This window comes from Prionailurus viverrinus, chromosome A3, assembly GCF_022837055.1.
Source record: "Prionailurus viverrinus isolate Anna chromosome A3, UM_Priviv_1.0, whole genome shotgun sequence".
Classification (NCBI taxonomy): domain Eukaryota; kingdom Metazoa; phylum Chordata; class Mammalia; order Carnivora; family Felidae; genus Prionailurus; species Prionailurus viverrinus.
In genome coordinates, this window is record NC_062563.1 from 76,814,315 (window position 1) to 76,829,730 (window position 15,416).

At 39.2% G+C, this 15,416-nt stretch overlaps 1 protein-coding gene across 6 annotated transcripts in view; it reads left to right on the forward strand.

Moving 5' to 3' along the window:
- Positions 1-795: 795 nt before the first annotated feature.
- Positions 796-15,416, forward strand: part of VRK2 (VRK serine/threonine kinase 2) — a 104,476-nt gene continuing 89,855 nt past the window's right edge. Inside the window, exons 1-2 of one of the 6 annotated variants that reach the window (XM_047851853.1) lie at positions 796-917; positions 2,980-3,120. In XM_047851853.1, the coding sequence (XP_047707809.1) occupies positions 2,985-3,120 (136 nt within the window). In that variant the 5' untranslated portion in view covers positions 796-917; positions 2,980-2,984. Of the gene's footprint in view, positions 918-1,039; positions 1,221-2,979; positions 3,134-3,661; positions 3,680-6,256; positions 6,488-15,416 lie in introns of those variants that run through there. The other 5 variants (XM_047851854.1, XM_047851852.1, XM_047851855.1 and 2 more) reach the window with 5 other exon arrangements.

The following is a 15,416-nucleotide window of genomic DNA, read 5'->3' on the forward strand; positions in this document are numbered from 1 at the left end:
TCAGTTTAGGCCAATCCCTCATCTACTACAATGGAACACCCTCCACGTCTAACGCAGTTCCTCATCCTTCACCATCCCCCAGATCAGTTCTGATCACCCAGGCCTGTCTATCTTCAGCAAGAATCCTGTTAGCTCAGTTTAGCCAGAATACTCCTTTTATCCCTGACATTTCCTCTTAATAATTTTCCATCCACTGAACTCCCCCCCCCCCCCCCCCCCCCGCCGACTATAAATTCCCACTTTCTTTTGTTGTCTTTGACATTGAATGCACCTCTTTCTCCTATTGTAATAGTTTGGAATAAAGTTTTATCATTTTAACATGTGTCATTATAAATTTTTATTTAACATACCTTATGACCTAAATTTGGTTATTTCCAGTTTACAGGCAGAAATAAAGAAAGAAAGAAAGAAAGAAAGAAAAAGAAAAAGAAGAAAAGAAAGTTTGGCACAAGAAAGTTTGGTAAAGTGTATCCAACCACTAAATAGGTCTTGAGACAGTATGCCTCTGAGAACCGAAACGCTGTCATAGGCCTTCTGACTCACACCACGCTTCTTGCTCCAGAGGGCCTGGCTAGTGTGACCAGTTACCGGGTAAGAGCTCAGGAAAGGCTCGCCGACTGGTCTGGAAGCTCTAGGTACAGAGATCGTGGTATGCGAGACGTAAAATTCCTCCTACACAAATGCACCAAAGTGATCTGATGGCTCATCCTCCAGACTGGCGGGCCAGGGTGTGGCAGTAACAGCCCCCTTTTCCGATTTAGACCCACCGCTCGCTCTTCCCCTGGTCTTCCATGGAGCGAGGGCAGGCCGCTGGCACGCAGGCGCAGGCTGCGGGCGTCGGAGGCTTCGCGGGCCCCTAGGCCTGAGTTCGGCCCGGAGTCAGAAGGCGCCGGGCTCGTCCCGAGCAGCCGGCCCAGGTGCGGGACGTTAGCCTGGGCCCTTCCGAGGGCCGGCTCCGGCCCGGCCCGCCTCCCCGCGGGATTGGTGGCCCGCGGCCCCGCCCGGCCCCAAAAGCAGGCGGGAGGGGCCGCGCGCGGCCTGGCGGCGGGGGAAGCCTGGGGCCGGGCGAGCACTCTCTCTCTCCCGGTACTGGGCGTCGGGCGGAGCGGTACTTCAGCGTCGGGCTCTCCGCCTGCCCTGCCGCCCCGCGGGCCGCGGAAGGAGCTGCTGTCGGAGCGAGCGCCGGGGCCTCTGGGCTCGGGCGGGTCCCTGCTGCCGCGGTTGGTTGCTCACTTTCCCCTAACTTGGAGCGAGAACCGGCGCCCCCTTCATCTCGCCTTTGCCCAGAGCTTGGGCCGGAGGAGCTAGACCCGGGAGGGGGTCGGGTTCGCTTTTCGGCGGTGCGGAGAGAGCCTGGGGGCAGGAAGGGAGTCTCCAGACGCCCGCGGGCTTCGCGGCGGTTCGGGGCCTGCCAAGGGCCCCGCCGAGGGTCTAGGCAGGCGGGTGGTGGGCCGCGCTGTGCCTGCGCCCCCCCCCCCCCCCGCCCCTTCCCCCCAGTCCTGGCGCGTGTTCAGGCCTCTGGGCACCGGTTTGTCCCCAGCAACTCGTGTTGAGCGCTTTTCATCGTAGCCCTGTAAGGAGCCCCGGAGCAGAGGGACACCCTTGTGGGGTCGGGGGTGGGGGTGGAATTGGCCTGGAGAGGAGGCCGCCGCTTGCTCACTGTAGCCGCGCCCAGGATGTGCATTTGACTGTCACATTTCAGGTCTCAAGTTCTGATGCCACGGACTTCCCTCCCGCCCCCAAAATGTGTTTATCCTGTTTATACGTATTTAGAATTTAGGTCCGGCTGAAAAGTTGTTCTTTGAACACTTTAGGTTTTAACTCAGCAAACATGTATTGGACACCAGTATATATAAAGTATCGGTCAAGGGGAACCCCCACAAAGCTGCTTTAGGCATAGTTCACCATCTAAATTCCCCGCTTCCCTTGTGTTCCTGTAAGGAGGACAGGTGAATACTATCCTTAAAGGTTTCTCCTGTGTTCCTTGGCGCTGAGACCTTGATGCTAAGTAAAAGATAGCAGGGCATTGGATTAAAGTGAAGAAGCGAAACCTTATTAAAAGGAACAAACTTTCTCATTCAAAACATGGAAAGATTATACAACGAAAACTTTAACTTTCATTTCAAAGTACTCACCACTCTTCAAATTTTTTTTGGAAATACTTAGAGGATTGCAATTACCTTCACATTTAAATTAGTTTCTGGCAGATATGCTGTGGGTTTTTTATCTCCTTATGCAATTTTTTTCTTCCAACTAAAAATCTTTCATTGTGAAAATCACAAACCTGTGTACAAATGTAATTGATCAATCTCTAAGGCAGAGCAATTTTCACTTTGGTGAGGGTGGGGAAGACACAGGGTAGAGGGAAACAAGCTGAAAGTGTAGTGTGCCAGCAATGAAACTGCCCTGTGACTTTGTGCTCTGAGAAGTTATATGTCCGTGAAAATTCTAGACTTATTTTACAAATATTTCCTGAGTACCTATTCTGTGTCCGTGATGTCACTTGCTGTGCTTGGTGATGATATATGTTGCTGTTGTCACTTTTTCCTAATCCGAAACTGTATTCTTTCCTAGTGACCCAAGACGTTGTCTTTCATACTTACATTCTTAAAGGAAGGCATATTTACATGTATATGAAATTTATTTTCTGTTTGTCATTGGGAATTATAAACTCACGTCTTAAGGTATATTCTGCCCCGTATAATAGACTTCCATAAATGAATTTTGGAAATGTTAAGTGAAGTTCAACAGGTTTGTTTGCTTGTTTTTTAATGTCAGTACTTCTTAGATTTCAATATTGTATGTGAAATTCCGACTTGAATGTAGTATGTGGGCCTTCCCAAGTCCTGTCGACTTTAGAATCCTAATTCTGAGGAACCTGGGAAAGTGCCCCATAGAAGGTATTTTGAGAAATGGATTTTACCTGGACTTTTTGTTGTTCTTATTTTTAATTACTTATCTCAACCTTTCTGCCAACAGAAGTGATGCCTCCAAGAAGAAATGAGAAATACAGACTTCCTGTTCCACTTCCAGAAGGCACCATTCTGGATGATATGGAAGGAAAACAATGGGTGCTGGGCAAGATGATTGGCTCTGGAGGATTTGGATTGATATATTTAGGTAAAGTATAACTGTAAGTTACCAAATATTCCTACATATGTGACTGGAACTGTGATTACTTACTGTTTTGAACATTGAAACTTTGAAATACAATAGAATTCATAAATATACCTTATTAGGTAAATGAGGATCATTAACATTTACTAGCATGTCTGGTTTAAGATACGGCTGACCCCACTACTTGCCATTCGTGTTCTGATAATCTTAGAAGTCCTTCCAGAGCATAATTACAAAGTCCACCAGGCAATTGTTAATGTTCTTTTTTGAGAGTGTGTTTTCCTGGAAATTTTGCATTTTGTAGCTCAGAAACCACAGCTGTATAAATCCAAACTGTGAATCTTAATCATTAATATTTTTTTTTTTAACGTTTATTTTATTTTTGGGACAGAGAGAGACAGAGCATGAACGGGGGAGGGGCAGAGAGAGAGGGAGACACAGAATCCGAAACAGGCTCCAGGCTCCGAGCCATCAGCCCAGAGCCCGACGAGGGGCTCAAACTCACGGACCGCAAGATCGAGACCTGGCTGAAGTCGGACGCTTAACCGACTGCGCCACCCAGGTGCCCCTTAATCATTAATATTTAAGTAATACAGGGTTGTGGTCATTTCTTAACTAGGCTTCACTAGAGAATTGAGTCTTAATACCTCACGGCATCTGTTGTGTGGAATCAATTAACTTCTGTCCCGTGCATCTAGATGGTACTTGTTATTTGCCATCCTTGATAAATGAGAAAATAGACCCTCAAATCTATGTTTTTGTTCTTTGGTACAGATAAGGAATCCTAGTTGAGTATATCTTTACATTTAAAAATTTTAAATTATGCTGAACTTAAAAGGATCATTCAGGGCTACCTTAAATCTGTAGTTTAATGATCAGGACTATCCATTACATGACTGGATTTAATGAATAACATAAATATTAGTGATTAAAAAAAATTACTCCCAATCCTAAATGGATTGACTCATTACATCTGTTTTTATAGGAGTTTAAGAAACTGGTAAAAGACCTACACTGGGGAATCTTGGATTCCTTATTAACCATTTCAGACAGTAGGGAAGGAAAAACTTTTCCTCTACTCTCCTAGGTTCGAGAGCTGGGATATGAAATAAACTGACAACAGGAGAAAATGTATACAAATTTACTAATTTTTAATGTTATGTACATGAGGATATCACAGTAAAAAAGTGAATACCCCACAAAGCAGTGATATTTGAGAACTTATATAGTGTCTTTTTTTTTTTTAATGTTTTTTATTTTTGAGAGCTGAGACAGAGAGAGTGCACAAGTGGGGCGGGGCGGGGCGGGGTGGGGGGACAGAGAGAGAGGGAAACACAGAATCTGAAGTAGCCTCCAGGCTTTGAGCTGTCAGCACAGAGCCCAACGTGGGGCTCAGACCCACAAACCATGAGATTATGGCCTGAGCCAGAGTTTGACGCTTAACGGACTGAGCCACCCAGGTGCCCTGAAAGCTTATATACTGTCTTAATAGGAGAAAGGGAAAGGGGATGGAGCTCTCTTAAAGGAGAGTAAATGATTTTTAGGAAAGATGAATGGGCCCTTAGGAGAATAGATGGGGGATATGATAGTTTGTGACAAAGTTTGTCTGAGATTGGCATCAATTTCTAATCTCCTGTGGTAAGAGTCAGTCTTCTCTGGTTGATGAAACTTCCCTGGAGGGAATTTATAACAATTGAGTCTTTTTTGGAGGCTCAGTCTTTATGCAAATAAAGGGAATTCAGAGAAAGCCTCTCCCTGCATTTGCTCTTTTATCAGGTGCTGTTAGCCCAGAATAATCCTTCTGCCAAAGAGGCATATTTTAGGGTCACATATTTTGCTATCCTTCACAAACATGTTTCGTGGATAATGACGGATAAAGCTCTTCTTCTGGTAGAATTAAGATTATAATTTTGAACAAGTGAATGTTATTCAATAAAAAAAAAAAAACCCAAAACAAAAAACCCCTGCTTATTAATCATCTTAGTGCCTACTCTAGTTGGAAACATAAGACCAATACACAAAAATGCATGAGTTAGGGGCACCTGGGTGGCCCAGTTGGTTGAGCATCAACTCTTGATTCGGCTCAGGTCATGATCCCAGGGTCTTAGGATCAAGCCCAGGTGGGGCTTTGCACTGAGCATGGAGACTGCTTAAGATTCTTTCTCCCTCTCCCCCACTCGTTCTCTCTCTCTTTCTCTCTCTCTTTCTAAAATACAAATAGATAAATAAATAAATAAAGCATGGGTTAAATAGAGAACATTTTCCTCATTTAAAGGGTTTGAACTTTCTTGAAAAATGCTATGATTCTAAGTACTAGGTTGAGTGACATAGGCAGCTCTGTTAAATAGATAAGGCAAGCTGTTTAGGTAATTTAAAATTTTCTAAGAGCCACGTTAAAAAAAAAAGTAAAAAAGAAACAGGTGAAATTTATTTCAATGATCTATATTTATTTAATCCAGTATATCTAAAATGTTATTCCAACATGTTATCAAATTAAAGAAAATTATTTTTAGTTAAAGTCTTTAAAATCCAGGATGTATTGAGTCACTTTCAGGAGCTCAGTAGCTACATACAGCTAGTGCCTACCATATTGAATGGTACTGGTAAAGACCATTAGAGTATACTTAGAGTCAGCAGAGTAGAATTCCCTGTAGAAGTGTTGATTGAGACTTTGAATTAGCGAATTCTCTTGTATAGCAAAGAGCTAACTAAGATCTCTAATATAGTGTCGACTCAAAGTCAGAGAGAGGGAGTTGAATAAATTTCTGATGTCACTGAGCTATATAGCCCTGGATTCCATGGATTATCAGTTATACTGTTAGCTTTCTGATATTTGGATTATTTGAGTAATTTCAAAGAAATACTTTGAAATACTTTGATTGTAATGATCTTATTCCTTTTCTTTTTTTAATGTAAATATATATGTTAATATGTATTTAATTGTAAGTGAATTTTAAAAACTAAGTATACACATATACGCACATTCACTACTTGTGTGGTTCCTGTCGTGAAAAAGAAACTTGCTGAGGCGTGTGATTTATTTGTCTGTATTCAAGTAGAAAAAGTCTTTGCTTCTTTCAGTCTGTGTCACATGTTTTAGTTTTTCTCATTACCAAACTAATACTTGTTTTACAACAATTTTTAAGGTTTCATATGTTATGCAGTACCCTCTACTATCTGAATGTTAGAACCCGGATCCTGGGAACATTAGCAAGTGCACAGCACTGAGGAAGGACTTTGAAGAAATATGTAGCTATTTTGAGGAAGAGGCTCATACTTCAGAAAATATAACAGAGCTGTGTGTTCCCAATGTTGTCATTGTTCCATCAAAAGTGGTACTTGTAAATGTAGGATCAGCTCTTTTGTTCAGGTTAGTTTGTACTGAATCATTTCAAAGCTGTCTAAGCAAATTCATATCAAATTGTATCACATTTTGCATTTTGCCATGTTTTTCATCATTTCCTGTATATAAATGAAGAAATTCAGATTTTCCTTAATAACACCTTTATGTCCAGCTACATTCTTTTCAGGTAGTACTCCTTCCAGATACACTGTTTCGGCAGACGCTTCATCAGCATTTGTTGCCTAAGGCTGAGAAGAAACTAGCCGCTGTGTCTAACTCCTTGTGCATGTACGGCTGTCCTCTAGCTTTGAGATCAATAGCCAAGGCCTTTCAGTAATTATCAACCTAGAGTAAAGGGGAAGGAGCAGAGAAGTTTGGTATTTACTCTTGACTTGGAGAAATACTGTGCCTGTAGCATTAATAGAAATAGTTATAAGAGGGAAAAGAAAAGTCTGAATACAAGAACAAAGACAAGGTTCTTTGTGTATGAAAAGAGGAGGAGGAAAAGGAACAAAGAAAGCTGTTTTATGGAATGGGAAAAATTGCTATAATTTTAGTATCAAATACGTGAAAAAGTTTCTGAAAATCGAGGGAAGGAGAGAGAACTGAGAGTTTGAATTCTGATTTAATGCTAGGTGCAACACAAAACCAAGCAAACTAAGGGAGAATTGCAAAGTAAAGGCATGGGTTTTGGTGTTAGGCAAATCTGGGTAGAATTCTGACCTGAATGAGTCATTTAGAAACTGAATGACTCCTCCTTAGTCACAAGACTTTCTTCCTATTCTGCATCGTTGAGATAATAGTAATTATGAGGATTAAATGGAGTAATGTTTTTAAAAACTTTGGAACTTGGTGAGCATTTAAATGTTTCTTATTTGTTTGTTTGTTTATTTATTTATTGAGAAACTCCCATCCTCAGTGATTAGCTGAATCTCAGGTTCAGTGTCTGGTACCACAGGGGATTGGGATGGTGACAGAGACATCCATTGGACTGATATTCCATTTATCTTGCCATGGATTATGATAGATTTAGCTACTGATGTGGTAAAATTAAGAATATAGAGAATGCCATTGGAAGACTGATGTTTTACTGACCTGAATATTTTTTACCCCTAAAATTTACAATAATAGCCATGATGACATAGTAAAAAGTTCTCATTTAAGCTGTATCTCGTGTACCTCAGATATGGAGGATACTGGGTTTCAGAAATTAGGCCAACTATCCAGAAAATCAGAGTTATATGTAGTAAACTTAAGCCCAATTCCTTTGAAGGCTTATATGAGTAAAAATAACAATGGTTTATCTGTAGAAGTTTTAGTTTTTTTGAAGTTGGGCATAATGATGACCATTTAGCATCTTGGGAATACCAAGCACAGAATAGACGTTCAACAGGTATTTTCCTAAGAGAATGAGGCTGAGGTTGGGATACGCAACCTACACAAGCCAGTCTTTATTCTGTTCCATAATTACAGATATCACCCTTAATTCCAGTCTATAATCTGACAGAAGTACTCTTAGTCACAAGAAAAGCTGAGACAAGTTGATTATCACAACATCATCTAGCAGAATCTATGTTTTATTGAAAAATCAAAAGCATTATGTTTTAGGAAGAAGAACACATTATTATAACTAAAATTAAACTCTGGTGGAGCCTTAAGATTGAATCACTTGTCCATGAATAAATGTGTAGATTTCATCTAAGTGATGGTCGTACCTTTTTTAGGACATGCTTTCAGATTAGCTCTACTTTGCTTTAGAAACATAGAAGAAATGTTTTTTCAGGGGAATGAGGAAGAGGGTAGCCTAAGTAGGATTCTTAGAAATTATCAAAGCTTACCTCACTTACTGATAAGGAAACAGACTTCTATTTTTGAAGGAATAGAAAAGATGATTTATGCATGTGTCATTTTTACTTACTTTACTTTTTTGTCCACGGTAATGGGTTAATTTTTAAGGTATATAGAATAACGTTCAGAAGAGCCAATGATAATTCTGGCAACAGAGTGGCATTATTGGAACGCATATGGCTTCATTATGTATTGCTGTATTAAATGCCATTTTGGCAGTGTCTTATAGAGAAGGCTTTGGGGTAAGCAGTTACTCTTATCTGACACAATGCAACATTACAGTGCCACTGTGACTGTAACTAGGAAATTTTGAAAATGATACTGTGGGAGCGAGAAGAAGGAAATAAACATGAAATCGGGAAAACTAGTACTAGAAACTAGTATATATAGTAAATTAGTTCCCAGATGAAGGTGTGGAGAGAGAGACAAGAGGAAGGGATCACTTGGGATTCTGTGAATTTAATGCACTTGTTAGACCTATACACCAGAAATAGAAGTCTATAGAAGATATATTTTAATTTTGTGTTTGTTGTCCATAGGCTATTAATTTTGAGTTTTTATAGAAAGAGGAGTGTTCGTGTACCTATCAGCTTAAGAAATCTAAGTATTTACAGAAGTTTGGGTTCTTTGTATAAAAAGGGAGAGTTCTTCTAAGGCTTAGCCTTTGCTTGTCTTTTTCATTTTGTTGAGTGTCTGATCTTCTTTTTAACATATATTATGGTTCTTCATTTTCAACATTTTTACTGTCAAATTTTTTTTGCCTTCAGGGAAGATTTACAAACTACTCCATTCTTCATTGATTTATATATTATGTTTCTTCCACTGCACCTGTTACTGTCTTGTAACTGTTTACAGTGGTCAAGGTTTTAAAATTTGAAACCTATTGCTATAGGGAAATTTCTTCTTCATGAAATGAGCTCACCTCTATTGCCACACAATAAAAGAATTCTCAGCTTTTGAGAGCTTCTGGCTTCCTTATGAAATATGGATAAACTTTGCTTCTGAAGTGTTTTGGTTTTTTTTTTTTTTTCTTTTTCCTTTCGATATGGAAGAAGAGGAATAAAGAGTAGGTATGGTCTTTCTTTTCAGACACAGGAATATCCATGTTTATGAAATAAAGGAGAGGAAAATTAAACTCTGAAGCTCTAAATATGAGAATTCACTTGAAAATAGTTTTTTGGAGGGTGGAAACTTGTCCACCATTCACATTTAATGGTACAGAGGGGTTTATGGATCTTATACTGCTCCCATACTTGGTTTTGCAATTAGTGCTTCTTCAGAATGTTTGTCTCTTAAAAGTCCAATGCGTGGACTTTATACACTGTACCGTATTCTACACGGAAGAGTATTGTAGGAGAAAAGGCAGAAAACTCAGTAAGTATGTCAAGACAATTGTTGAATGCTTCCACCGTTCCTTTTAAAAGGATGAACTTCAGTCAGGTAGACTTTTCTTTAACGTCTCCAATCAAGTAATACTTGAGGAAAATGATTCTGTGGAAAGACATCCATTGAAGGCCAGAAACATCTACAGATGCCGTGTGATCCCAAGCAATGAAGCATGTGGCCCTTCATTGGCATTATATGATAACAGGAGGATCTTCTGGCAGAAGAGCTGACTTTTGCTGCGTTCTGCATGCTGCCCCTCCAAACCCATCTTTGATTGGCACCTATGCCCTATTGAAACTGGCATCACACCTTCTGAATGGGCCCGGTGCCAGGCTAGCAGATGGGTATGGGCAAAAGCATGCCAGAAACCCAGTATGTGCATCAAGTTTAAGTATTAGGGGCCCAAACTCTCATCCAGGGATATAAAAACTGCAGTCTGTTGAGAGCTTTTTGTGCTTAAGGTTAAAGGACATGCCATTTCTACTCCAGCTTAGAGGTTGATTAATTTTGAAAGTCAAACAGGAGCTCCCGTGGCTGTGTCAGGCAAAATTCTATCTTTGGTGAATGAGAATTACTACTTCATGTAGGGAAGAGAAAGTATTGTAATGAAGTTTCCAATGAGAGTTACTCTCCTGCAAGTGCCTCCAGCACTTAAGCAGCATGCATTCAGTGGAGATGAATATTTCCATTCTCCAGCAGAGCCAGGTGCAATCAAAGCCAGATCTTCAACCTGCTGCAGTAAAGAACCCTACATTTAGAAAGGGCAGGCAAAGTTTGGAAGAACTCCTTGGTGGCAGCTCTCACCGTGAGCTGATGGAGCTTCACGAAAGCGTATAAAGGAGATGAAGGAAAAACTCCACAAACAAAAACCCTTCAGGATACTTCACCCTCCAAACCGAAAGAAAAAGTTTAGTCCTTTATCCTCAATGCAGGAATTGTTCTGAATTTTATATCAATAAAAACTTAGTTTACCAAAATGTTAGAATCAACTTAATGCATAAGTAACAAAGTTTTCTATTCTAACATTTATTTCATTGCATGTCTATCATGTATATAAACTTCACTTCTTGAATAATGGATTTTGCATAAAATTGAGTTCTAAATATCATATTCCTTATGATCGTCTCACACCAACTACAGAACTGGGCAGAAAAAGGGGAGGGCATCATTCCTTATGACCACTTTAATCGTATCCCTCTAAATGCTCTTAAATTTACAGGAATGCCTATAAGGCCAGCTGTGGCCAAGAGAAGCTTTTCCTAATCGCCTTATAGCCATTGCTTTTTCTTTTCCACTGTGTAAACTTTATCTATGGAACAGATTCCATGAGACCGTTGTGAATACTTCAACGTATTCAAAACATATAACTGCCACAAATTAAACTACTAAAACTAAAGCTGGTGCATTGTAACTGCCAAGTAAAGCTGGCACGTCCCTCTGTCAGACTGCGGGAGAGTATGCCATACAGCCCTCAGAAAACACAATTCATCCAGAAGCACTCTTGTCACTTGCTCTGATATTAAAACAGAGAAAGTGACATTAATTAAAGAAGTGACATGAGCCAACAAAGGCAATGAAATTCTAAGCTTTGGCTCATGTGCAGACCTTATTCCAACTTACTCTGCTTAGGTATTGTGGCCATTTCAGGAGTCATGTGGCCACTTTCCCCCCTTCCTCCTCTCACCTCCCTGTTCTGGAACATTGTTTTCAGGCAACTAAAATTTTATCTCCAAGGTTGGACCAGCCAATTGGTGCGCTGGTAGTTGGTGCAAGGTTTCCCCAAAGAGTAGTGTGATGGCATGTGATGCCTTGACTGTACTCTGTAAGTGCATGAGAAGAACAGCTAGAGGCAGAGGAGAGCTGGTCTAACAGAAAGGCAAGCAACAGCTTACACAGAGCAGAGTACCTCGATTTGGTGGACCGGCAGCTAGGGGAGTCTGTCGTAGCTTGGGTCGTGAAAACCAATGGCGGCCGGTGGCCCTTAGCGAAAATCCGAACATGAGGAAGAGGCAAGCGAGCAGGGGAGCACCCACAACTTTCCCGTCTTTGTTTCCATGGTGTGTTCTTTCAGTGTTTATCTCGTGTCTTCCTACGATGACTATGCGTGTACTCTTTCATTCACTTCCCCCACAACGCTACATCAGAAACTCCTTGCGGGCATTCTCTCAGGGTGCTTAAGCAAGGCCTTGCCTATGACAGACAGTGTTTCAAAAACGATAGGCTAGATGAACTCCAGAGCTAGTCTGTTACGGAAAAATAATTTTCCCAACTGCTAGGTTATCTGAGATGAAATTTTGTGCTCTGTGTACTGTATCATGTGGTGTGTGTGTGTGTGTGTGTGTGTGTGTGTGTGTGTGTATGGCTCTGTACTTTTAGGGATGTTATTCTGTGTATTCTAGGGGAGACAAGTATCTGTTCATTTTCTTTTCAAGTATATTTTTAAAGTATAGGAAACTATGTACTTCATAGATCTTAGGATTTATTGGGAAAAGTCTACTTTGCTAATGCATTGTGCAGGGAGTTAAAAAAAAAACCAAACTGGACACCGCATTAAGCCTAAACAGTTTTGTATCTAGCAGAAAACAATTATGCATAGCACTTGATTGAATTCATCCAGGAGTACCTAATAGCAGACCTAACAGCAAGTATAAACTTTTGTGGAGGGAATGCATGGATGTTGTTTGTTGTTAAATGGATTGATTTGTAGGCATGTAACATGCATAAGAAATCTGCTTTTCAAAGAATATAAACACAACTTTAACAGAAAATAAATTATTGGAATTTCTTTTAACTCAAGTGAATGAAAGGTTTGATTAAGAGTTTTGTACATAGTCAGAAGCTTTTGTTATGGTTTCTGGGCATTGGGAGTTTTATATTTGAGCTCAGGAATTTTCTGTCTGTGTAATTAGTCATGAGGTTTAATGTACATTTTTCATATCAGGCAGACAATGGCTTCAAAGAGACAGCAATGCTGCAAAGGAGCAAGAAAAGAAGGCCAAAGTTGACACACACAGAGGCAAAACAGTGTAAGAAAAATCAACACGTTTTGCAAAATCAATCATTGAAAATGTGTCAGTGTTCAGGAGACTGTCTTTAATTTGCAATCCAAGTGAAAAAGAGTATTTAAATATGAGAGGCAGTATTATTGAGCCCAGCATGCCTGCTACCACTTGTTTGACTAGCTCAGAATAGAACACTGAGAGGCAAGGGCTCAAAGTTAAATGAACATTTATACATTTTAAAATCAAATGAAGGATTCAGACTATATTCATGAATTAATTTTTTTTTCAGAACCCTAAATTTAATCAGCTGGAATTACTTTTAAAGTGTCATCCTATTTAACTTTTGGGAATGATGAATTTGCCTTTTAATAGGGATGCCGTATTTTATCATGAAGATGAAACAAACTGTCTTTTGTTAATTATTCCCCAGAGACACTGGCCATTTTTCTCATCTAGGCTCAACATGGAGTAACAGCAGCTTTCCCCAAATTTATATTTCAAGCAAGAGCAATTGGAAGCTACAACATGTATGAAAAAGAGGCTCATGGAGAGCATAGCTTCCATTGTATATGTTCTGAGTGCCACCTGATGAAATTCTTAGAGGTGATGCTCCCAAAGCCTCACCCAGGAGGCCGTGAACACAGAACACAGAAAAGCAGAAAAGAATGAAAGAGCAAATCTACACTAAAGAGTAGCAGATGAGTCATACGTGTCCGCGGCATCCAGTAACTGCTACGGATAGTTGTTGAAATCTTTGTTAGGAAATCATTATCAACATCAACTTCTACTAAAATCTTCCACTTAAGTGCGTGCCTAGCTCTGTGTTGAATGCTTTACGTGCATTATTTCATTTCGTTCTCTCAATAAACTAATAAGGAAGATGTGGAGGCTTAGGGCGGTGAAGGAATTTGCTTGTGTGCCGCAGTTTGTATAATTGTCCCAATCTACAGTTGAACTCAGATCTCTTGGCTCTACTGATTGATGTCCTTTGTCAAAGAACACTTTGAATTTAATGCTAGCCAGGGAAGATAGTTGCAAATGACATGCTTGTGACACGCTCATTTCTAAAATAACTGTGAAATATCTAATTGATAGTATTGGCAGCTCATTTAAGAAATCTGTTAGTGATAATGCTGATAACGGTGTCATTTTCCTTCAGATTGAGAACCTGGTGTGTCAGGCATCAGTGATATGTTTTTAATATTAAGTTCACAAAATCTGTGGAGGAACATCTGATATTTATAGTAAATCTAATGCTAAGAACTGGAAAAATGCATTAAAAAAGTACTATACTTGGGTCAAACAATATTTTTATGAAAAAAAAAGTGAGAGCAGTCAACCAATAGCGCATACAAACTGGTAAGAAAGAGTTGGTGGATTTTTTGCTTTTTGAAAAATGAGTAATTTTATGCAGTTGTTTTGATTCTAAACAGCAGCAAGAAGATCAAAAGAAGCCTCTTTAAAACCCTATGATACAATTTGAATAGGCATCCTGTAAAAACATAATTTAGCAAATATTGGATTGTTCTTGACCATGTCTTTTTATTCATTGGGTAGTAAAGATACACTAATATTTAGAAAACTAGGTCTTTTGAGAGTAAAACAAAACAAAAAATACTTAGATTAGTAGAATCTTGATAAAGAGTATATTGTCATACAGAATTTGTTCAAGTACCCAAATACTTAATCTTTAATAGAAGTATAATTTGTGCAAGATTATTCAGTACCTTCAAGATATTTTTACATAATAGTAGTAATTTATTACAAATTTATAAATGATTTTATGAAAAAAAATTGTAACATTTCATGCAGAGGCAAATGCTTAGGTGTTTTTAGTGGAGAAGAGATATTTAACAGGTATTGCAATGCTAGTTTTTATGCTAGGTTACTTTTTTCTTTGGAGTATATACATAGCAAGGGAAAGAATGAACAAAATATAATATTACATTAGAATATTTGTTTTTGAGCACTTATAGTGATATAGGATTATTAATTTCAATTTCTGGAAAGTGTGAAGAAAAGCTATCCATTATACTTGATCTTGTTTCTATTAAAAGATCATGTGTTCCAATTCTAGCATAGATCTCCAGTGTCAAATGTGAGTATTACAGTTGAGAGTGGATATTATGTACACTTTCTTACAAAGTGTTAGGAAGATGGCAGAGAAGAAATAGTAAGACCCATTAAAAAACATCCCCAAACAATACATGTCAAGATAAGTGAGAAAAAAGCAAAAGAAAGCTGCATATCTAACGAGCAAATGTTGCCATGTGATGAAAAAGAGAAGAAAAAAATTGTATAGACTCTATAGTATCAGAATTTCTACTCCAGCAAAAAACTTTTGAACAAGTGTAACTGTTCTGAAATTTAGTGTAATGTAAATTGAATGAATTATGGAATCATTGTAAAAATAGAGGTTTTTATTGGAAGAAGGACATTTAAGTTCTTTCTGACCCCGAAAATCTGTGAGACCCAAAAAGATGGTAAGAGATACTGAAACATAGAGGTTTTATGGAAAGAATTGATACAACTGAGCAAAAATTAGTTGTACTATTAATGAATGAGCAAAGCAAATCTGTGTCAGAGAACAGTGACCTAAAAGAGATCATCAAGAAGAAAAAAATAATAGTTCTCTTACCTGTGTGTGTAATATATCTTTGGATAATAAGAATATCACACAAGAAGGTAAAGACCTTTTCAAAATAGAGACCATTATTAAA